At 56.5% G+C, this 23,416-nt stretch overlaps 1 protein-coding gene across 2 annotated transcripts in view; it reads right to left on the minus strand.

Annotated features, from left to right (window-relative positions):
- The window catches only part of ASXL2 (ASXL transcriptional regulator 2), a 65,151-nt gene that overhangs the window by 35,660 nt on the left and 6,075 nt on the right, over positions 1–23,416 (minus strand). The window contains exons 2-3 of one of the 2 annotated variants that reach the window (XM_032103133.1): positions 10,496–10,578; positions 4,815–4,817 (exon numbers count right to left, since the gene is read on the minus strand). In XM_032103133.1, the coding sequence (XP_031959024.1) occupies positions 4,815–4,817; positions 10,496–10,578 (86 nt within the window). The remainder of the gene's footprint in view (positions 1–4,814; positions 4,818–10,495; positions 10,579–23,416) is intronic. The other variant, XM_032103134.1, reaches the window with a different exon arrangement.

The raw sequence follows: 23,416 nt of genomic DNA on the forward strand, positions 1-23,416 counted from the left end.
AGCTCCAGCACTGCCAACGTGCCAGTCCTTGGCGTGATCCCAAATTGGGATCCGGCCCTCAGGAAAGAGCCTCTGGAGCTCAGCAGGACCCTGCCATGGCCTGGAACTGCTCCGCTCCCCCAAGTCCCTCACAGGAAACTCCCTCAAGGCCCTCAGCTGATTTCCAAAGCTTCTGCCTGGAACATTCTCCAGCTTGGAATGGTCAATGGTCAGCTTGGAATGTTCTCCAAGCTGTTCTCCAGATTGGAATTGTGGTCATGGGCTGCCCTGGGCTCTGAGCTCAGCTCTGCTTTGTGGCTGGAGGTGCAGAAGCTCAGCCCTGCTCAGCGAGAGGCAGGAACGGCACCAGGGTTGGGATTAGGGTTGGGCTGGATGGGGCTTGGAGCAGCCTGGGATAATGGGAGGGGTCCTGCCCATGGCAGGGGTGGGTGAGATGGGCTTTGAGCTCCCTTCCCACCCAACCCATTCCACCATTCCATCATTCTGTGCCTCAAAATGCCAGGAACCAACTGCAGAGGAGTCAGGCCTGGCTCGTGCCGAGGCCGACTTCCCTGGACCTGCCTGGGCTGGTTCCATCCCCCATCTCCCCTGTGCACTGGAAAGAGACTCCAGGCACCATCAGGACATCGGGATTTTATCCTGCCCAGTACCACGAGCCCTTCCCAAAGGGCTCAGCCACCCCAGCAGGATGGAGCTGCCTCTCCAGGCCACTGCCCTGACCACAGGAGCATTTCCCTGACAGAGCCTGGATAAATTCCTGACACAACTGACAGGGACATCCTCCACCTCCAGGTAAGAACTGGTGTCTCATCCAATGCTTCCAAGAGTCATTTTTGGCCAAACCCTCCGCAGAGGGTTCCTGCTGCAGCCCAGGATGTGCCCTGGACAGAAGGGGGGACAGCCCGGATCCGGGACATCCAGCACCCGCCGCTGCTTTTCCACGCAGGCACTGCTCAGGATTTGGCTTTTCGGGGCTGTGCTGCCAGCAGAAACTGCTTCCAGCTGCACTTCCATCGTGCACTCCCAGCCTGTGCACTCCCAGCTTCATTCCAAGTGGGAATTCCTTGCTAGGGGACAGCAGACCCGATTTTGTGCCAGGAGTGGGATGACCACCTGTGACCATCATCCAGTGCCAAGGACACTGACAAGTGAACGGGATCACTGGGAAATTCCAGATAATCCCGCTGTTCCCACTGGTTCCCAGCTCGGCCGAGCAGCCCCGGGAAGGTCGGGGTTGGGATGCACAGGGGCAGTTTTAGGCTCTGGGCCCTGAACGAGCTTGGGTGGAAGCACAGAATTCCCACCTGCCGGAGTTCAGGAGACCCAGCAGTGACCAGACAGCCCCTCCCAGGCTCAGGTTCCCACGGCATTCCGAGCACACCCTGAAGCTTCCTGGCTTTTCCTTCTCCAGGGGCTCAGCCCAGCCTGGGAGCAGATCTGCCACCGCAGAGGCAGCAAACCCAGCCCCAGCCAAGCTCTGCTGCCCGGGGCCTGCAGTGGGAGAACTGGGAAGCTCCTGGTTTATTGGCTCTTTGAAGTTTTAGAGCCACTTCACTTCCCCACAGCTGAGGTGTGATCCTCACTCCCAGGGGACTGGAGCCTGAGAAAAGCCAGGGAGTGACAAATCCAGCACTCCCAGCTTGCCAAAGGCCAGCGGGGTGAAGCTGGAATCCATCCAGGGGTTAAGCTGGAACCAAAAAAGGTTTCAGCCTGGAGAAGGCTCCAGGAGAACTCAGAGCCCCTTGCAGGGTCTAAAGGGGCTCCAGGAGAGCTGCAGAGGGACTGGGGACAAGGGCTGGAGGGACAGGACACAGGGAATGGCTTCCCACTGCCAGAGGGCAGGGCTGGATGGGATAATGGGGAGGAATTCCTGGCACAGGGTGCCCAGAGCAGCTGGGGCTGCCCCTGGATCCCTGGCAGTGCCCAAGGCCAGGCTGGACAGGGCTTGGATCAAGCTGGTGCTGCCAGTGCTGCCTGCCACAGCAAGTGGTGCATTAGTGAAGATTCCCCTCTACTGCAGCTAAAAAGAACCAATTTAGGAGATTTCTGGAATTTACAAACCTGTGACTAAAAAAATTAATTGCATTTTTTTTGTATTTTTGCCTGAACAAGGGGTTCTGACGACTTCTAAATATCCATTCTATTCTGAAAATGACCATTTTCCACATCCACGCTCTCCCCAATGAGCTGGCAAACGGCTCCCAGGGCACCTCCAGCAGGTGCCAGTCCCTGGGCTGGCAGGACAGGCACATCCCATATTTACTGGGGCTGCTGGAAAAGCTAAAGCAGCGTCGGGTGGTGTTGGCAGGGAAGGGGCAGCTCCGGGGCCAATCCAAGGCACAAGGAATTGATGTTCCGAGCTCTGCCCTGCTGAGGATGTCCCTGAGCTACCCAACACCTCAGTCTGACCCACATAAACCATGGTTTCCTCCCCAGAATTCCCAAATTTCAGCCACCATTTCCACAGGACATTTTAAACTCCACATCAAATCCAGACTGAGCAGGAAAAAGGCGTTTGAGTGGAAAATGAAGGTTATGGTGAGGAGTCTGCTCCGAGAGCTGCTGGGGAACGGCAGGAAGGAGGTGCAGGATCCCTTCCCACTGTGCAATCCCCCTGGCGCATCCCTGCCCACTGTGCAATCCCCCTGGCGCATCCCTGCCCACTGTGCAATCCCTCTGGAGCATCCCTGCCCACTGTGCAATCCCCCTGGCGCATCCCTTCCCACTGTGCAATCCCCCTGGTGCATCCCTGCCCACTGTGCAATCCCTCTGGAGCATCCCTGCCCACTGTGCAATCCCCCTGGAGCATCCCCGCCCACTGTGCAATCCCTCTGGAGCATCCCCGCCCACTGTGCAATCCCCCTGGAGCATCCCCGCCCACTGTGCAATCCCCCTGGAGCATCCCTTCCCACTTTGCAATCCCCCTGGCGCATCCCTGCCCACTGTGCAATCCCCCTGGCGCATCCCTTCCTGCCCTGCAATCCCCCTGGAGCATCCCTGCCCACTGTGCAATCCCCCTGGCGCATCCCTTCCTGCCCTGCAATCCCTCTGGCGCATCCCTTCCCACTGTGCAATCCCCCTGGCGCATCCCTGCCCACTGTGCAATCCCTCTGGCGCATCCCTTCCCACTGTGCAATCCCCCTGGAGCATCCCTGCCCACTGTGCAATCCCCCTGGAGCATCCCTGCCCACTGTGCAATCCCTCTGGAGCATCCCTTCCTGCCCTGCAATCCCCCTGGAGCATCCCTGCCCACTGTGCAATCCCCCTGGCGCATCCCTTCCCACTGTGCAATCCCTCTGGAGCATCCCTGCCCACTGTGCAATCCCCCTGGAGCATCCCTGCCCACTGTGCAATCCCCCTGGAGCATCCCTGCCCACTGTGCAATCCCCCTGGCGCATCCCTTCCCACTGTGCAATCCCTCTGGAGCATCCCTTCCCACTGTGCAATCCCTCTGGAGCATCCCCGCCCACTGTGCAATCCCTCTGGAGCATCCCTTCCCACAGTGCAATCCCTCTGGAGCATCCCTGCCCACTGTGCAATCCCCCTGGCGCATCCCTTCCTGCCCTGCAATCCCCCTGACGCATCCCTGCCCACTGTGCAATCCCTCTGGAGCATCCCTGCCCACTGTGCAATCCCCCTGGAGCATCCCTGCCCACTGTGCAATCCCCCTGGCGCATCCCTGCCCACTGTGCAATCCCCCTGGCGCATCCCTGCCCACTGTGCAATCCCCCTGGCGCATCCCTTCCTGCCCTGCAATCCCCCTGGAGCATCCCTGCCCACTGTGCAATCTCCCTGGAGCATCCCTGCCCACTGTGCAATCTCCCTGGAGCATCCCTGCCCACTGTGCAATCCCTCTGGAGCATCCCTGCCCACTGTGCAATCCCCCTGGAGCATCCCTTCCTGCCCTGCAATCCCTCTGGAATCCCTCTTCCCACCAGTCCTGCTCCAAGGCCTCAGGGACTGAGGTGACTTTTCCAATTCTCAAACAAGAGTGGGACCAAACCCTTCCCTCCTGGTTCCCCTCGGGATGCATTTGGACTTTCCAGCCCTCTCCCAGCTCATCCCACAGGGATTTCTCTCTCCCAGGGTGACCTTGTGCTACAGCTGCAGTTTTCCCTGCCCAGCAGATCCCGGCTGCTCCTGCCACAGGATCCCTCGGGAGCGATTCCTCCAGCAGGGACCCCGCAGGCCCAGGGAGCTGCTGGGCAGGGGGAGGTCACTGGGCCCCAGGGAAGCTCCCTCAGTGCCAAGGGAAGCTCCAGGCAGAGCCATCCCCCAGGAACCACTTCCCACCTCCCTGCCCGGATCGAGCTGCCACAGGCACGACTCCGCTCAGGGGAGGATTTCCCACCCTTCCCTTTGGAGCACGCCCGGTTCCCCTCTCCCGTGAGTCACAGGCTCACCCCAGGAGCTCTTTGCTGAGTGGTGCAGCCGGCCCGGCTCAGGACCCCCCGGTTCCAGGGCTGGGCGTGCCAGGAGGGCGGGACTCGGGCAGGGTTAGGGAAGCAGCTCCCTTCCCAGGTTACGTTTTCCCAACATGCAGCACCCGTGGCCCCAGACAAGAAGCACAAACCCCACATGCAAGCCCAGCCCCACGCAGGCAGCAGGGACAGGGACGCAGGCAGCAGCTCCCAAGCCCCGGGGTTCCCAGCTGGGAGGGCGGAGGCACGGGGAGGGCAGCGCTACACCGGGGTTACACCGGGGATACTCCCAGGAGCAGGGGAGGCTGGGGCAGGACGAGCTGCGGGGAATGGGGAACCGCGGGGGGCGTTAGGACAGGAGCTGGGAACAAGCAGCGCTGGGTCTGGTCTTACCTTCTGCAGGTGGAGTGCAGCCCAAAAAAAGGAGAGAAACACCCCTTTAACAACTTCAGCAAAACAACGGACCCGTCACCAACCCGCACAAACCCTCCCCCCTCCGCCACAACCACATCCCAAGGGTTTGGGGCAGCCTGCGGGAATCCCGAGCCCAGGTGAGGAAGGATACACCTGCCAGGTGCTTCCAGCCCAACTCCAGCGTGGAAACCTTCACTGCCACCTCCTCCTGTGACTGAACCTTGGGGAGCCAGGGGGCCCTTGGGAAGTCCCCACGTGGAAACGCCGTGGAATAGGAACTCACTCACTCCTTATCCCCCTCAGCACTACTCCCAGCTCACAATTCCAGGGAACACAGCAGCCCTGCACCTCAAACTTCCAGCGGTTTAATGGAGCAGGAGCTTCCTCACCCCAGGGGCGATCCATGGGCTCCCCAAGAATGCAAACCAGTGCACATTTGGAATGTTCCCCACAGCCCTGGGGGCACCTGCAGCGTCTCACCCTGCACCAACCCTGCCACGGCAGCACCCCGAGCGGGGATCTCTGCTTGCACCCAGCAGTTCAGGGGTTCCTGGAGCTGCCGGGTGCCCCTGGGGCAGGAATGGGTGCAGGATCAAGGGGAGTGCAGCCGGAGATGGAGCTCGGGAGCCACGCTTGCAGCACTGTGTCCGAGGGCCCAGGAGAAACCTGGGGATGGGGATCAGTCTGGAGGACACCACAAAGCTCTCAGAACACACTGGACCAATTAATAGCTTTAATTAAAGGTCTGTCACCACAACCAGATCTGAGCTGCAGGAACATCAGGGACTGGGATATGGCAGGTCCTGGCTGGGAACAAATCCCTTTCCAGCCCTTCCATCTGTGGGTGTCAGGTGCAGGCAGCAGCCCCAGGATCACAGCACTGGTGGCCACAGGCCCTGCTTGGGGCCCTTCTCAGCCCCAGGGAATGTGAACCAGCAGTTCCTGATCTTAGAGCCAGAGTCAGAAGTGAAGCTCCTTCCCCTGAGGCTTTTGGGACCCACAGTTCAAATTTCCGGGCTTTTGGGATCCTCTCTGTGTTTCTGCTACAGGACCACGAGCCAGCTGGTACTGAGGAGAAACCCAAACGTGGGTGTTTTCAGAGGCCTCAGCTCTGGTGTTTTCCAGGAGGGAGAGTCAAACTCTCAGGTTCCCATCAGCAGAGGGTTCCACCCCTCACTCCTCCTTGCAGCAGTGAACATCCTCCTGCACAGCAGGAAAATTCTCTGCCATTTTATCTTGGGGAAACAGCAAAAACTGCCACAACCAGGCTGGGCTGGGAGAAGGGGAATATTCTTTTAGTTATGGATTTCACCCCTGTGTAAGAGGGACATGCAGAGACACCCCATGGGAGTTTCTCCTACACACAACAATTGTATTTACCCCTCCCTCCCAGTGGTAACAACCCTGATTCCTGTAGCAATGCTCTTGTTGAACTATTGATTTTCAAACCAACATCTTCCCCTACATTTACTACTTATGGATTCCACCGACTCCTCTCCATGTTCTGCACAGACACCGAGCGGTTCAGAAACCTGGCCCTTGTCCCCAGTCCCTGCAAGGGGCTCTCAGGTCTCCCTGGATCCTTCCCTTCTGCAGCTCTGCCCTCAGTCACAAACATCACCTGGGAACTGCTCATGTGCTCCAGAGAGAGCCAAATCCCGCTGGGAGCTGCAGGGACCCCTGGAGCCCTCCCTGCTGCAGCCCCAATCCCAAGGAACTCAAACACTGAACCATCCCACAACTAAAGTGCTTCCAACAAATTCCCCTTTCCCACTGGTAAAACGCTGTGGAAGAGCCACAGAGTCCCTGCTGTGGGTAAGAAATCCTGCACAGGACAACCCCAAGAGGCTGTCGGTGTTTTTATGGACATTTTACCAGACCCACATTCCAAAGATCTCACTCAGGGGGATCTGAGGCAACCCAGGCTGGTGATTCCTCAGGAAGGAATGTCTGGATGTCCCTGTCCTACCCCAGACACCCAACGTGACCAATATCCAACCCCTGGGACAAGATCTCAGGGTGTCCCAGGACAAAGGCAGGGCTGGATGGGCTATTGGGCAGGAATTGTTCCCTGGGAGGGTGGGCAGGCCCTGGCACAGGGTGCCCAGAGCAGCTGTGGCTGCCCCTGGATCCCTGGCAGTGCCCAAGGCCAGGCTGGACATTGGGGCTGGGAGCAGCCTGGGACAGTGGGAGGTGTCCCTGCCCGTGGCAGGGGTGGCACTGGGTGGGATTTAAGGTCCCTTCCCACCCAATCCAGTCTGGGATTCTGATTCCTTCTCTAGTCCAAACACCACCAGTGAAAAGGGAAATTTGGTTTCTGTGCCTTTTTTCCCCTCAAGAATTTGTTCAAGAGCCTGGTTGGGTTTATGGCAGGAGTTCCATGCATTTCTGAAGTGAAGCAGCCAGAGGACCTTGCCTGCTCTCACTCAGAGATGGAGTCAGTGCTTACAGCATCTCCTTGTTTACCCATTATTTGAGCAAAAGCAGCCCGTGTTTGGCCAGAGGCTCCCAGGATGGTGTTCAATGCAAAATCCAAGGAAAACCAAGCATGTGGGGCTATTGAGAGCAGAAGCCAACAGAGACATCTTCCAAAAAGCTCATTTTGATGAGCTACTCTTACCCTGGTTTTAACACACCCAGGGAGACCAAGGAAATCCAGTGACAAATGGCAGTTTTGGATTTAAAAAGCTCCTTCTCATCAGACAAAAGTGATTCCCTGTTGCTGCCTCTGCGTGCCCACCTATCCCATCACTCCCACGCATTCCAGAGCTGGCTGGTCCCACACACCTTCAAAGCCTCCTCTGGCAGTGCCACAACACGCCCAGGCTTCCCCGAGCCTTGACGGCAGCGGAGATAAGGCCACAAATCCGGGATGTGGGGCAGGTCCTGGAGCCAGCCCCGGGCACGCTGCCCATCCATGGGCGTTTTTCCATGGATTTCACTGGGGCAAGCAGCAGCCTGCAGGCAGGACGGGCTCTCCAGGGAGCAGGGCAGCCTGTCCCAACAGGCAAACTGGGAAAAGGGGGATCGCACAGAAAAGGGGAGCTTTAGCTTCGGGATGTCTGAGGAAGCCAGTCCCGACTCCTCTGAGCCCTGGCCCTGGGCTGACCTTTACAAACAGCACCACTAAAATCCCTTGAGGAACAGGGCACAACCCTAAGCACAGGTGAGGTCAGCCAGGATCCCCCTCGGCTCTGGACTGCTCCAGAACAGTCTTATGAAAGCCCTGGTCTCGTCCACAAACCCCCAAACTGTCCTGCACATGGCAGAAGTCCCTCTTCCCCCAGTCCCTGGTATTTTTCCACACTCAGCTGCAATTCCCTGCAATCCCAAACCCTCCACACCAGCCCTGGTGCCTCCTCCCCCCCATGCCCCGGAGCTGCCTCCCCGAGCAGCTCCTGCCCAAGGCTCATCCCAGGGATCATTAGAGGGAGAGGGACTGGCTGCCCTGGCAAACAGGGAAACAACCCCAGCTGGGCTCCCCATTCCCTCTGCCTCATTCCCAGACTCTGGGAAAGGCACTTGTCACTTCCAAACCTGTCCTCAGTTCACTGAATCCGGGATCTTCAAAGGCCTGATGTGAAAGGTGATGCTGAACTCACCCTCCCATCACCTGCAAGGATTTGAGGCTGTAGATGGGGAGTTAAAACCCACAACAAACACACCCCAAAGTCAAAGCTGGCAGAGTTTAAGGATGAGGGGCTTTGTGGGAATCCCTTGCTCCCAAAGCAATCTGCAGCTGGGTTCATGAAAAGCCAACTGCACTGAGAGCAGACCCCCAGCCCTCACCCTGCTGAGGGTGTCACCTGCTGCCAGGGGCTCCCCCAGAACCTCCACATGGGAGGACTCAAAAGCCGGGGAGCTCCACATGCTCACCTGGCAGCTTTTATTCCTCCCCCAGAAGGACTTTTCCTTCAGGAAAAGCTGCTTTGTGTTAAGCCCATCTTGTCACGGGCTGTGACTGACCAGAACCCCAACTCAGCCACAAATCCTGGCACTGACTGCAATTTAATTGCCTCAAATGTGACAATCCTTCGGCTTTTAACCTAAATAAAGCCTTATTACATCAAAATAAAGCTTTATTACGTCGATGTTATATCTAAAAGCAAAGATCCCTGCCCAGCATCCCAGTGTGGCCAAGGGGAAGAGCTGAAATGTGAGTTTCCCACCTGGCTGCTCCCACAAACACCTCTGGGACTGGAGATCCTGGTGCTCAAGGCAGCTCCTTTAGAGAGGAAAACAACTCCCAGAGCTCAGGCTCAGCCCCAGATCAGCTCTCGAAGGAGGAGGCTGAGAAGGATGAAAAGCACAGCTGCATTTCTGCTCTGCTTTTTTCAGCTGTTTGGTCCAAAATCTGCCCTGACCAGCCACAGACTGGATCTCTTGGGTCCCACCTGGGCTCCTGCCTGAGGCTCTGCCCCAAAACCACCGAATTTTGCTAAAAAGGTTCATCAGTGTCAGTGCTGGGTGTTTGCTGCCCTTGTGCTCGGCCACCAGCACTGACCAGTGAGCTCCAGTCTGACCAGTGCCCCTCCAGGCCTGACCAGTGCCCGAGGGGCCGACTCTGAGCTGTAGTTTGTGCTTTTGGGATAACAATATTTAGTTTAACAATATTTAGCACAGAACTGCAGCTGCCCCTGGCTGGCAGAGCCTGGCTGTCCCACCCAAAGTGAGGGGCACCCTCAGGGCAGGAGCTGAACCTCACTGTGGGCACTGCCCAGGAGCTAAAGGAGCTCATTTGGTGTCCCTGTGACTGGACAAATCCCACATTTCCCAGAGCAAACAGCCCTGTGCCATCCTCAGCTCGAGTGGGAGATGCTGCTGGGACAGCACAATTCCTGCACTTGGGCCCTTGACTATTCCCTGCAAAGCAGATGGATTGCTGGATCCAGCTGGCAAAGGGGAGTGGAAAAAGAAATTAAGCCAAATTTACGATGGCTGCTTAACTCCAAAATAGAGGAGCAGGCCCAGCCCATCCTCTTTACGCCCCTCTCTTTTGCTTTGCCCTTAGAAAACAGAAGAAATACTCTGTACTTCACAGGGACTATTGCTCCTCACCCATCCCTGGGACAGCTGATCCCCACCTCTCACCCCTGGCAGAGCCAGGACTCTGGAATTAAGCTGAGCAGCTCAGGAGCTGCACTGGAGTTGCTCTAGCCCTGACCAGATGGATACCATGGAGCTGGCCCTGCTCTGCCCAGCATCCCACCAGGCTGCTCTGGGATCAGCAACGTCCCTAAGGAACAATCACACTCCCTCCAGGAAATACAGAGGACAACAGCACCAGGAATCCAGTTCTCTATGTAAGGATCTTTAACTGGGGCTGCTTTGTTACTCCCTGGTAACTCTGAGTTCTGCTTAGGTTAAACTGACTGTTCTTTTATTTTTTTAAAGAAGAAATGAAAAATTGTTACGTTTTCTTTGGCCCCTGGAGCCTGAAGCCCAGGCCTGGATTATCCTATGGAAGAGCTGCACACCTGGGAATTGGGGATGACCCTTACCCAGCTCTTTGGGGACTTGGGAGCTGTTTGCAAATGGGACCTAGACCCCAAAGCTGCAACATTTCAGTCCCAAAATTCCTCAGGAGCAGAGGGGTAACAGCAAACTACCCTGAGCTGGAAGCAGAGCATCAGTGGGCTCTACTGGTTTACTCAACTCACCTGATTTCCTTAAGTCCTTCTTTCTGGATAACCTGAAGGATCTCTTTATGGCTCATGGGTGTGTTGGGATATTTCTCCAGGACCTGGCAAGCAAGAGCAGATTGAGAGGAAGTTACTCCTTTGCATTCTGAATTCACATTCAACTGCACCAAAACCCACATTTAATGGCTTGGACCTCTCCAAGGACACAACCCAGGGAGAACTACAGACGCTCCCCACGTCCCCCTGCAGGACTCAGGGAGCAGAGAGGTCCCAGAGATTGGCTAAAGGACTTCTCTCTGTGCATTTCCCAATTTTATTTCCAGCGTGCTGCCCTCGGATAGAACTCCCTGGAGAATTAAGTGTTCCACAGCCACGGGGTAGCTCCCCCCCAGGAACTCCACTTGGAATGCTGCAGGAACTGTCCAGTACCTCAGATACACTCCCAAACCCCCAAATCCTTAGGCTGAAACAGCCACTGAGCACTGTGGCTGAACGTGCTAAGAGCTGAAGGAAACGGGGCTTTGACACTGCTGGGGCTGCTTGAAACTCTCTGCACACAGCCCAGGCTGCAAGTCCCGAACTCTGGCCCAGGAAAATGGGTCCTCTGTGAAGCTGCCACATTCCCAGCCCTTCCCCAGCTCCTTGGGGTCCCTGTGCTCCCTTCCAAGGGCACTGACACGCTGCAGCGGTGGCCAGGGAGCTGCTGGAGGCTGCGGCAGGCAGATGCCGCTCACCGCACGTCACTGGGATATTTTGGGCCTTATTTGAGCTGGGGGGGAGGGGGGGGATGGGCAGGAAATGCCTCGTTTCCGTCTTAATCATCAGCTTTTGACCCGAGCCCAGCACATCAAACCCCAGGCCTGACTTAGGCTCAGCCCAGAACCACCCGGAGTGCTCAGCACAAAGCCCGCAGTGACTCTGCAGAAGGAGAGGAGCAGTTTCGATTCCTCTGTGGAGCAGAACCCGCGGCCCCTCCTGGACCCTGCCCCCCCCATTCCCTCCAGGAACACCAGGTTATCCCCATCCAGCTCTCCTGGAAAGGACTCTGCAAGCCCCCTGCTGAGCTGCAGCATCTCCCTGTTCCCAGAATAAATCCCTACACTCGGCTCCATCTGCAGCTCTGGAAGCTCCAGCTGATGGCCCCGTCCTGGAAAATCTCTTAAATGATGTTGAGGCCTGACTTTCATGGAATCATGGAATGGTTTGGGTGGGAAGGGACCTTAAAGCCCATCCAGTGCCACCCCTGCCATGGGCAGGGACACCTCCCACTGTCCCAGGCTGCTCCCAGCCCCAATGTCCAGCCTGGCCTTGGGCACTGCCAGGGATCCAGGGGCAGCCCCAGCTGCTCCGGGCAGATCCAAGCGGGATTTCCTCTCACCCACGGTACAGCCTCAGGGGCTCATCCCACCCCACTTCCAGCTCTACTGTAACTTCAGACACCGCATCAAAAGGGTTCAGAACGGAGGTGTTTGCAGGGTGATCTCAGCCAGGTCAGTGCAGTTTTTGGTTTCCATCCTCTCTGACCCATGTTCACACAGCTCTGCCCAGCAGACAGCTCACCCTGTACCACCAGCTTGGAGCTGGATCCCCAAGCTCATTCTGGGAGCCCAGGGAAGGCCAGAAATGAAGGATATCTCCATTTCCACCTGTGGTTTCAACCTTTTCACTGCAGGTGGGGAAACCAGGAGAGAAGTGAAGTAGTGCCGATTGTCCACTCACAGGGAGCTCAGGGCACTGGCCATTTCCCCCCCACACAGCTCCAACTGCGCGTTTCCCTCCTGGGCACTGTGGTATCCCCTGACTTTCCCTCCCTGGACGCGCTCCTGACGAGCCCCATCGGGCTCAGGCCGGAGCAGCAGCCCCACATTCCATTGCTTTGTCACCAGGCACCCCCAGAGAGCGAGCGAAGGCCGTGTTCCAGCAGGGAACCCCGGCAGCCAGGGCCGAGGGGAGAAAAGCTCTTCCAGTCCCATCCCTTCCTGTCCTGGGACACTCCCCTGCTCCTCTCCCAGGTAAGCCCTCCCCATGTCCTCCTTCCAAAGGGCTCCTTCCTGGGCTGAGCCCAGCAGGATGAGGCTGCATGGGTCTGGCCTCCTGCCACTCCCGCCTGGCTCCCTGCAGATCATGCTGGGCTGCTCTGGGGAGGTCACTGGGGAACACCAACCAGCCCTACCGGGTGTCTCTGCCCTCTAGGAGATTCCTAGAACCACAGAGTGATTTAGGTTGGAAAAGCCCTTGGAGATCATCAAGTCCAATCCATCCCTCAGCACTGCCAAGGCCACCACTGCCCCATGTCCCCAAGTGCCACATCCACGGGGCTTTTAAATCCCTCCGGGGATGGGGAATCCACCCCTGCTCTGGGCAGCTGTGCCAAGGCTGGACAGCCCTATCCATGAAGGGATTGTTCCCAATATCCACCCTGAGCCTGCCCTGGCCCAGCCTGAGGCCGTTCCCTCTCCTCCTGTCCCTGTTCCCTGCCAGCAGAGCCCGACCCCCCCGGCTGCCCCCTCCTGTCAGGGACTTGTGCAGAGCCACAAGGTCCCCCCTGAGCCTCCTTTGCTCCAGCCTGAGCCCCTTTCCCAGCTCCCTCAGCCGCTCCTGCTGCTCCAGCCCCTTCCCAGCTCCGTTCCCTGCCCTGGACACGCTCCAGCCCCTCAGGGTCTCTCCTGTCAGGAGGAGGGGTCCAGAACTGAACACAGGATGTGCTTCCAGAGGTCGATGGTTCCCAGGATCCCCAAAGCACAGAAATCTCAGAGAACAAGGCCCAGACTCCAACATTAGGCTGGACTCCATGATCCTGGAGGTCTTTTCCACCCTAAATGGTTCCGTGGTTAACCCAGCTGCTGCCCCATGTGTGTCCTGGCTCCCTGAGGCTTTGCTAACTCAGGATTGAGCTTCTTGTGTTGAGCAACCCCAGCCACGGGGACAGCCAGGAAAGGACCAGAGGGGTCCCCAGGCCGAGATCAGCCTGCACTCCCCTGGTAACAGTCTCACCTCATGCTCTTTAGGAAACGTGTTTAACATTAGCCTCGTTAGATAAACAAAGCAGTTCACACCTCCAGCTGCAGCGGCAGCTCCGTGCTGCCAGACAAGCTGATCCAGAAGAACCAGGAATGAGGATTAAAGAGACTCTTAACAAAACAGATACATCTTGAAAGAATAGATACACCTTAAGTACCTTCTCCCCTCTCTTCTGCCCTTTTAATCCCAGATCAGATCTTTCACTTGAGTCATTTTTAGTCACTGTGTGTAAATAAATAAAATCCTACTGTGCCACAGGACTGAGTCTGAGAGGCAACTCAGCTCTGACCAACTGAGCCAAGCTCACTGCCAACAAAATCATTAATTCTGGAATGGTTTGGGTGGGAAGGGACCCTAAAGCCCATCCCTGTCATGGGCAGGGACACCTCCTGCTGTCCCAGGCTGCTCCAAGTCCTGTTCTACCTGGCCTTGGGCACTTACAGGGATCCAGGGGCAGCCACAGCTTCCCTGGGCATCCTGTGCCAGTGGAGTTCTCCCTACAAGAGTCACCTGTTGCACAGCACACATCCCTGCGCAGCCTGAGGACTGTCCTGGCCCAAGAATCACAGAATGGTCTGGGTTGGAAAGGACCTTAAAGACCACCTCATTCCAGCCCCTGATGACCCCTGTTTTCTGGTTCCAAAAAACCAGAATCATCAGGAGAAAATTAATTTCCTTGCTTACACCTTGGGTGGGCTCAGTGGGCTTTCCCAACTTTAACCTCTTTTAATTACAGTTTTGCTGAGCTCAAAGTCCACTTTCTGCTTCCAGGCCAACCTATTGCAACACACTCCAGACGAACCCTCCTGCTCTGGCCGTGCTGCCCACTGGCATTCCAAAATTTCAGAATAGAATGTAAGGACTCAAGAATTCCCCGTGGAAAAGGCTGCACTTCCAGCACCTCTCTGTGTAACAAGGACTGGCCCACAGCAAGTGTCCTCCTAACCTTGCAGGAAAATACTTCCACCACGAGTCTGAGCTTGCTGCTGGAGGCAGTGAGGGGGACAAGGAGGTCCCAGCCAGCAGGAAGGACAGGGGTGGGGAGGAGAATGGGATTGGAAGGCGCTGGACCTCTGAGAGGACCCCCAGAGAGCAATGGTGATGCCTTTGGAACGACTGACAAACCCCAGCCCTGTGGGGGGACAGGCCAGAAACCACCCAAACAGGTGTTTATGAGTTGTTTATAATAACCAGTGTTCTGGTGTTGGTGTCAAGTGAGAATAAGAGGGGTTTGAAGGTTCAAACCAAACCAACCAGCCTCTACCTGTGACTGTCCAAGGCTGGCTGCCTCGGGAGCAGTGTGGCATGTGTTTGCCAGCGTGGATAACCCCAACTCCAAAGCCATCTCAGCTCCACCTCAAAGCTTTCACTGCATTTTTAGAAATCTCTCCAAGTGGAACCAGCAGCCCCTCTCTCTCTGTGCCCCAGGAACAGCAGCTGGGGCTCCCTGGGAGCTCCTGGGGTGACAGCAGCTCCCAGCAGCTGCACCACAACCACCCTGGGCAGCAGGAGCCACAGACTGCACCAGGGGGTTCAGGGCCCACACAGCTCCAGTTTTGGCACTGGACATGGGCACAGCCACAGCTTCACCCTGAGAACATGCCAGAACCCCCAAAACACTGACACGCGTGGCACAGACACAAAGGGACCTGTGCTACCAGAGGGGCCTGAACAGCACAGAGAAACTGGGACAGAGAGAGATGCTGGCCACACCGACCCCTGCAGAGCTCCAGGCTGGGGCAGAGGGGCTGGAAAAGGCCTTGGGGGTGCTGTGCCAGCGGCTGGACACGAGCCCAGGGGTGCCCAGGGGTGCCCAGGGGGACAAGAGGCCACTGGCCCCGGGGCTGTGCCAGCTCTGGGCAGCTCTGGGCCCCTCCTGACAGGAGAGACCCTGAGGGGCTGGAGCGTGTCCAGGGCAGGGAACGGAGCTGGGAAGGGGCTGGAGAGTGCCCAGGGCAGGGAACGAGCTCCTTCCTTCCACTTTCACTGCTGAGCCTTCAGGAAATTCAGCAACAGCTGAACAAAACCCAACGTTTAGTGCTGATTCCTGGGCTAAGAGGGTGAAATGTTATGACAGGGAACCCTCTGCATTTCCCGGGAATGAATCCACCCCCCCCCACTCACAGGCACCGAGGTTCATGGCAGGCTCAGGACACCACGGTGACAGGCAGGACCCAGGGCAAGGACTCATCCATGGAACGGGAGCTGAAACCCTCAGTGAGGGATTTACATCCAGCCCTGCCCTCGCCCAGACCAGTCCAGCACAACCCCCCTCACTGGGCAGCTCTCAGCTCTGCCCCTGCCAGCAGGAAGAGCTGGCCACACTTTTCCATTTGGGAAAGCTCTGAGTGATCCAGGTTCTGCCCAGGTAAATCCAACAGTGGATCAGACCAGCACTCAGAATGAAAAGCCTCATGGAAAGGAGTGCTTGAAGTGGTTGGGTTTGTTTGGGGCTGTTTTCACCAGCAATCAGCTCATCAAGGCTTAACCCGGAGATTCCCCAAGACTGGATACAAAGGAGCACCTCAATCCATGAACGCTGTCAGCAAGCTTTGGCAAAAACACACTTTGGAATTCCTGCTATTGGCTATTCCCTCGTGCTAAGAGGGATTTAAAACTGGACCCTAACGTTATAAACACAATCAGCACTTACACTCAGGCTCCTTCCTGGAAATAGAACCTAAACTTCCTAAGTCCATGAACCCACAGCAGCTGAGGAGTTTGCACATGGATCAGCACATGCTCTGGAGAGACAGGCAGCAAAACCTGATCATCTGGTTTGTCACCTCAGCCTCACATCCAGCACGGAGCCCTCAGCTCCAGGCATTCCTTCCCAGGAGGAGAATTCCAGCTGCAGCTCCAGACACCGGCAAAAGCTGCACATTTCCTCCCAGCAGGGAATCATCCCCTGCAATGCAACCCTGGGAGAGAAGTGGGTCAGCTATAAAAAGCCCCGGGTGGATGTGAAATTCCTGCTCAGTCACCCCGGAGCAGCGAGAAAACACCACAGGAGCCCCGGGGGGATGAGGGACTTGACCCAGATTGCAGGATCTGCTCCACTCATCCAATTAGCCAAATGCTGCCCAAGGCTTTAGGCAGAAACGGGGTCAGGGAGGAATGGACAATCCCGTGTCATCAGGTGCCATTAAAGGCCACGTTTCACACGGAGGGCTGCAGCAGCAGCAGCAGGGGAGGGGAGATCCCAGAGCCACCTCCCTCCTTGGGGACCTGGACAGCACTTGCTCAACTGGGAGAGCAACAAGGGCCTGGGGGAGGACACGGGAGGACTCCAGGCTCTGCTCCACAGCAGCTCCACGGGCACTCCCTGCTTGTCCTGCTGAAATCCACCCTGAAGAGGTGGGGCAGGACAGGGACACAGGGCTGGGGTTGGTTCCACCACTCAGCAGGAACCAACGCTGGAATCCCACAATGGTTGGGGTGGGAAGGGACCTTAAATCCCATCCAGTGCCACCCCTGCCATGGCAGGGACACCTCCCACTGTCCCAGGCTGCTCCCAGCCCCAGTGTCCAGCCTGGCCTTGGGCACTGCCAGGGATCCAGGGGCAGCCCCAGCTGCTCTGGGCACCCTGTGCCAGGGCCTGCCCACCCTCCCAGGGAACAATTCCTGCCCAATAGCCCATCCAGCCCTGCCCTCTAAACTGTCTGTATTTGTGATGTCTCATTTCGAGTATCTGTCCAAAAGGGCACTGAAGTGCTTCTTCAAACAGAACATTTCTGGATCAGTGGAAAACTTGTCCAAGCACAAGACACCGTGACCATTCTGCAAACTGCCCTGAGCTCCCACCAACGTCCAAACCTCCCACCCAGTCACTCGACAAGCCCAGCTCTAAGTGGAGAATAAACAGCTGCAGAGAATCACAGGATATCCTGAGCTGGAAGAGCCCCACAGGAATGGAGTCCAACTCCCCGGTTTGAAAGAAGCCCAAGGATTACACCAGCCACAAAGGAGAGGTTTGCTGTCCAGGATGGATTTTTGTGGGGAAAACCAGGAGGGACCCCCTACAAAACAACTCAAAGCTTCTAGTCCTGGAACTTACATCCCTGAATTTAGACCAGCAAATAACCAGGAACAGCATGTCTGAGGTGAGGCTTGAGTACAACATCCCTTCAGGAGTAACGGGGGGATGAGGTGGGAGAGGAGCACATGTCTATAGGACTAACAGGGTGGCTCTCTCCAAAAAATCCCTCTGTGTTATCCTGAAGGTTTGAGAAGGCTGAGGGGTTGCACAGGGGACCTAAAGGTGACAGGGGAAGGTCCCAATTATCAGCAAGAGACAATTATTAATTATAATTATTAATTCCTAAGACAGACTTGCTGCACCACTCCTGGCTGTCCGTTCAGGCTCCCCCACACAGCACAGGAGTTCAGGATCCACACACAGCCAAAGCTGGAGCAGTTTTTTGTACACTGAGCTGTCAAGTCTTCAGCTCTGTTTCTTCTTTTTTTTTTAATTTTTGGAATTAAATTAATATTTGAGTCTGAGCCCTGCAGCAGCAGCTGCCTTTAACCAGGGCAGCTGGCACGGGGCTGGAGCACATCACCATTTCCCAACCGGCAAATTCCTGGGAATGCACCTGGAGAGCAGACAGGGAAGAGGTCAGAGTCCCAAACCTGCACAGCAGCCCCACAAGGAAGTCCCCACAACAAGCAGTGCTCAGCCCTGCTGCCCGGGCAGGGAGCCAGCCCAGCCAGGCAGGGCCCCAGGAGGAGCTTCCAGGACTTCTGCAGGAAAGCTTGGGCATGGCGAAGCCAGCACTGGCTGCTGCTGAACTCAGACACGTTGCTTCCCTTAACTCCCTGCCAGGAACGCTTGTCCCAAACCCTGAATGCCCCAAGGCAGGGAGCTCCCGCGGCCGAGGTCCGCGCTGGGGCTGGAAGGAGCTCGCTGGGGCTGGAAGGAGCTCGCAGAGCTCTGGCACAGCTCTGGCACAGCTCTGGCACAGCTCCTGCCCCCAGGCTGTGCCACCACCGCGAGTGCCAGCAGTGACCTAAGGGAGCGGGAGCAGGGACCTAAGCCCAGCCAGAAATAGCATCTCCTCTTATTTTAATTAAGGAAAGAAAAGCTTCATGATCGAGTTTGCCAAGCAGCTTCACACCCTCGTGGGCGCTGAAGACAGAGGCCAGAGCAAGGGCAGGGCTGGCACAGTCCCGGGATCGCTGAGGTTGGAAAAACCTTCTGGGACCATCGAGTCCAACCTGGGACCAATCCCCACCTTGTCCCCAGCCCAGAGCACCGAGTGCCACGTCCAGGCCTTCTCTGAAGATAAAGATGACCCCAACCATCAGGGCACCTGAGCCAACCTGAGCCCGGGCAGCTCCTCTGGAGGGTTCTGTTCTCCCACATTCCTTCCCCTCTGGAGCAGCGGAGAAACCTCAACACTCATCCCTTCCTTTTAAGGCTGGAAAACACAGAGCTGTCCACAGGCCCAGAGGAGACAGCAGCTCAGAGATGGACAGGAAGCCTCAGTGGCCTGACCTGTCACAATAAATGGCACTTGAAGCACATTTGCTGCCCCGTTAAGGGAAGTGCACTGTGTGTGGAGACTGTAAATAAAACCAGTTTGTTACTGAAGTGCTCATCTACAACCCAAAACCTTTAACTGAAAAAAGCCCTTCCTTGCAGAATTTCTATTTGACAGCAAAAGCAGCAAGTGGCAGAAGGGAAGGGAAGCCCTCAAACCCTCCCAGCACAAGGAAATAAGGAAAACCAACAGTTTAAGCACCTCAAGCCTTGAGCCAGGCACTGGGACAGCCAGGGCAGTGCTGTGCCTCCCCAGTGGGTTGTTCATCCCTGAGTGTCCCAAAGCAGGAGGCCACACACTCAGACTCGGGGGATACTTCAGCTGCCTCTCCAAACAGTTTATTGAGGAGAAGAAAACCATCCCAGGTCACACACAAATGCAAATGTGCCTGCTGAGGGAGAAACCTGTCACTGCCACAACGCTGCTGAGCTGGGACAATTCTCCTGGCCGCCTTCTGTGCAGGTTCAGATGGAAACAGCTGCAGGAGGGGAGCAGAGAGATCCTGAACTCCTGGCCCTGCCTTTGAAAGATTCTACACCAGAGGGAAGCAAACTTTGCCAGTGATGGGGCGAGTTAATGCTTTAAAACTGAGATTATCGAGCTCAGGGAGACTTTAATCCTCAGTGAATCCTTTATTCCATACTGTTCCAATGGCAGTTCCTTGGAGCAGCCCGGGCTGGGATCAGCTTTATGGTCAAAGGCTCCCAGCCCCAATGTCCAGCCTGGCCAGGGATCCAGGGGCAGCCCCAGCTGCTCTGGGCACCCTGTGCCAGGGCCTGCCCACCCTCCCAGGGAACAATTCCTTCCCACTATCCCACCCATCCCTGCCCTCTGGCAGTGGGAAGCCATTCCCTGTGTCCTGTCCCTCCATGCCTTGGCCCCAGTCCCTCTCCAGCTCTCCTGGAGCCCCTTTAGGCCCTGCAAGGGGCTCTGAGCTCTCCCTGGATCCTTCTCTTCTCCAGGTGAGCACCCCCAGCTCTCCCAGCCTGGCTCCAGAGCAGAGGGGCTCCAGCCCTGGAGCAGCTCCGGGGCCTCCTCTGGGCTCTCTGCAGCAGCTCCACATCCTTGTGCTGCTGGCCCCAGGGCTGGGGCAGCTCTGCAGGTGGGGTCTCACCTGAGCACAGGGGGAGCCATTGGACCCTCTCCAGCAGCTCCCAGAATTGAACACAACTCAACACAACCCATGTTTGTGCATCCTGTGCCAGCAAGCACAGGGAAGAGAGGAGAACTGGGCTCTGTTATCCCAGGAGATGCTCTACTGGGACAGTATGGACTGAGCTCAGGAAAAGCTGGGAGGGATAATATTTATTGCTGCTTCTTGTAAGAGGTTGGAGAGCAAATTCCAATTTCCCCACATGGAAAGGAGGAAAGAAAGAAAGAACACAAACTGCAGGACTTGCCAGAAGAAGGAATAGGATCATGTTTACCAAGTGATCTCATGAAATCAGTTCTGAATTCAGGACCCAGTGAAGCACAAGGAACCTGTGCACTCTGGCTCCTGCAGGGACAGCACAGCCATCAGAATATCCCTGACATGGATATCCTGTTATCAGAGCATCGACAACATGGGGTTTATGCCTAATATCCATGAGGGCCCTGAGAACAGCTTCAGGAGAACACAGCTCCCAGCCGGGCTGCTGAAAACAAAGTTTTCATGTGCCCCAAAGAGAGAAGTTCACAAGTTCAGATCCTGCCCCGAAGCTGCATCCCTACAATGACACCCAGGCATTGCTGCGACCAGCAGCCACACCAGGCTGGCTCAGAAGGAACAAAAGTGCTTTTAACCAGGACTGCTTTGGATGTTCTTACACGGAACTGCTGCAGAGCCAGGAACAATCAGAGCATCCATGTGACACGCAGCTCATGCTCACTCCAAAGGTTCACGAGCAGCTCCTGCTGCTGCCCTGGGTTTGCTCCCTGGTCCTTCCTGTTAAATCCACCTGGGGACAAGAGCACAGGGACACCCCAGAGCTGGCCAGGAGCCCCAGCCCTGGTGTCACCCAGTTGTTTGACTGACTTCAGTTCAAAACCAAATTACTGAAATTACAACAAAACTCATTTAAGTATGCAACCCACGTGCCCAGATAATCCCAGGATCCCTGAGGCTGGAAAAGATCCCCAAGATGAGTCCCAGCGGTGCCCAATGCCCACCTTGTCCCCAGCCCAGAGCACTGAGTGCCACCTCCAGCCCTTCCTGGGACACCTCCAGGGATGGGCACTCCAAACCTCCCTGGGCAGCCCCTGCCAAGGCCTGAGCACCCTTTCCATGGGGAAATTCCTGCTGCTGTCCACCCTGAGCCTGCCCTGGCCCAGCCTGAGGCCATTCCCTCTCCTCCTGGCCCTGTTCCCTGGGAGCAGAGGCTTGGACCAACCTGGCCTAGTGGAAGGTGTCCCTGCCCAGGGCAGGATGAGCTTTAAGGTCCCTTCCAACACAAACCATTCTGGGATCGTATTACTCCTTCCAATTTTCATCCCTCCTCAGCTCCACAGCAGCTCCACTGCTCTGCTTCCCTGCAAAGCAGAGTTTTGGAGCATCCACAGAACGTAAGCAACGGGCACGAACATCCAACCCTCACATTTTATTGGAGGGGCTGCTCAGTGGCACTGAAAGCGCTGCCACTGTGTCCCACCGAGGCTGCTCCGTGGGGATGTCCATCTGGGTCACACCTCCAAGAACCTCCTCGCGCTGGTGACAGCAGGGATATTTTAGAGACACTACAGGAACTGGACTGACTGTCCCAGCTGCTCTTGGCCCGCTATTCTTACTCCTCCAAACAGATGCACAGAGCAGAAAACCTGACAGTCACAGAAAAGGCAAATCTCTCTGTCAAGCATCCGGTTCTGGTGCGTTTAACGCGTGCTGGGGAGCAGCTGCAGCTCAGGGCTGAACCCCAAAGCCACAGCCTGGTGTTCAGTGAGCCCTGGTGAGTCTGAGCAGGAACTCACACCTACACTACTGTACTCGCACTCAAATCACACTTGGTGCACAACACCTCAGCCTGTGCCACACGGGGGTTCTGCACATTTGAATTTCCCTCTTTTTAAAACCAAAAGCTGCCTGAGAGCACATCCAAGCACACTTAACAGAAGCTGACTGTCCCGTTTCTCTCAGACACCAGAGCTCTGCTACTGCACAGTGACCAGGTCCATTTCCACCTCCTGCAGGTGCTGCAAAGGCCATGGTGGGGAGGACAAGGGGATCCCAAACCAATCTGGGATTTTGTAGCCAGGAAACACCGCTGGCTTCAGGTCTCAAACATTCTCACCTGCAAAAGCCTTGCCATGAAATGCTCAGCCAGCCCTGTACAGGTGCAAGTCTGAGCTGCCTGGGGAGGAGACCACAGCCTGTGCAGAAAGGCCTCTCAAGGCTCCTGTGCTGTTAGAGAGGAGCTCCCTCAGGTCTGCACGAGGCCTCCAACCCCTCCTGCTAGCATTAAATGAACCAGACCAAGCAGGAGTGTGGCTGAGCTCTGTGGTAAAATCCACACCTACAGCACGTTTATGGCTCTAAACAAGGACAGAAATTGTTCCCTGGGAGGGTGGGGAGGGGCTGGGATGGAATTCCCAGAGCAGCTGGGGCTGCCCTTGGATCCCTGGCAGTGCCCAAGGCCAGGTTGGACATTGGGGCTTGGAGCAGCCTGGGACAGTGGAAGGTGTCCCTGCCCACAGCAGGGGGTGGAATGAGATCAGATTTAAGGTCCTTTCCAACCCAAACTGCTCTGTGACTGTATGAAACACAGAGAGTGTCTCGGAGGTCCTTCAGCAGCACTGAATTTTTCTCCTGGAACGTTGCAATGGTGAAGAGCTGCCCACACTTCCACCTGGGATCCTGCTGGGAGAGGCACTCCGGGCAGGCCTGGGGATTCCCCACCTGGCACAGCCACTGTTCACTGTTCCCTCTTCCCTCCGGTGCTCACACCCGCCCCACCCTGCTCTGCACAGGGAAACAACATTCCAGCGCTTTTCCAACTGCACTGACGCTCTGGGACAGGTGGGCTCCGCTGCCAAGCCAAGAGCCAGGCCCTGGGGTAGCTTTTAAAGTAGGTGTACTGCTAATTGTAATTTTAATAGCAATCAAATGAGCCCCACCTCAGCCAGCACTGCACTGCCAGCCCATTGCTCACACCAGCGATGGGAAAAGGGCTCCACTGAGCTCCAGCCAGAGGAGTCACCTGCACACCCACAGCTGCAGGGATGGCGTCTGCAGCAACTCACAGAGCCCTTCAAGAGGTTAAAACTCCCAGCAGGAGCAAAGGAACTTGGAAATGAGCGTTTAAAATGGCAGGCCAATAATTGGATTATTGTGACTGGAAGGAGGATTTTGTAGTCTGCTGGTTTGCTCCAGCCATTAGAAGGGATTACACTTCCACCTCAT

Source organism: Corvus moneduloides, chromosome 3, assembly GCF_009650955.1.
Source record: "Corvus moneduloides isolate bCorMon1 chromosome 3, bCorMon1.pri, whole genome shotgun sequence".
Taxonomy (NCBI): Eukaryota; Metazoa; Chordata; class Aves; order Passeriformes; family Corvidae; genus Corvus; species Corvus moneduloides.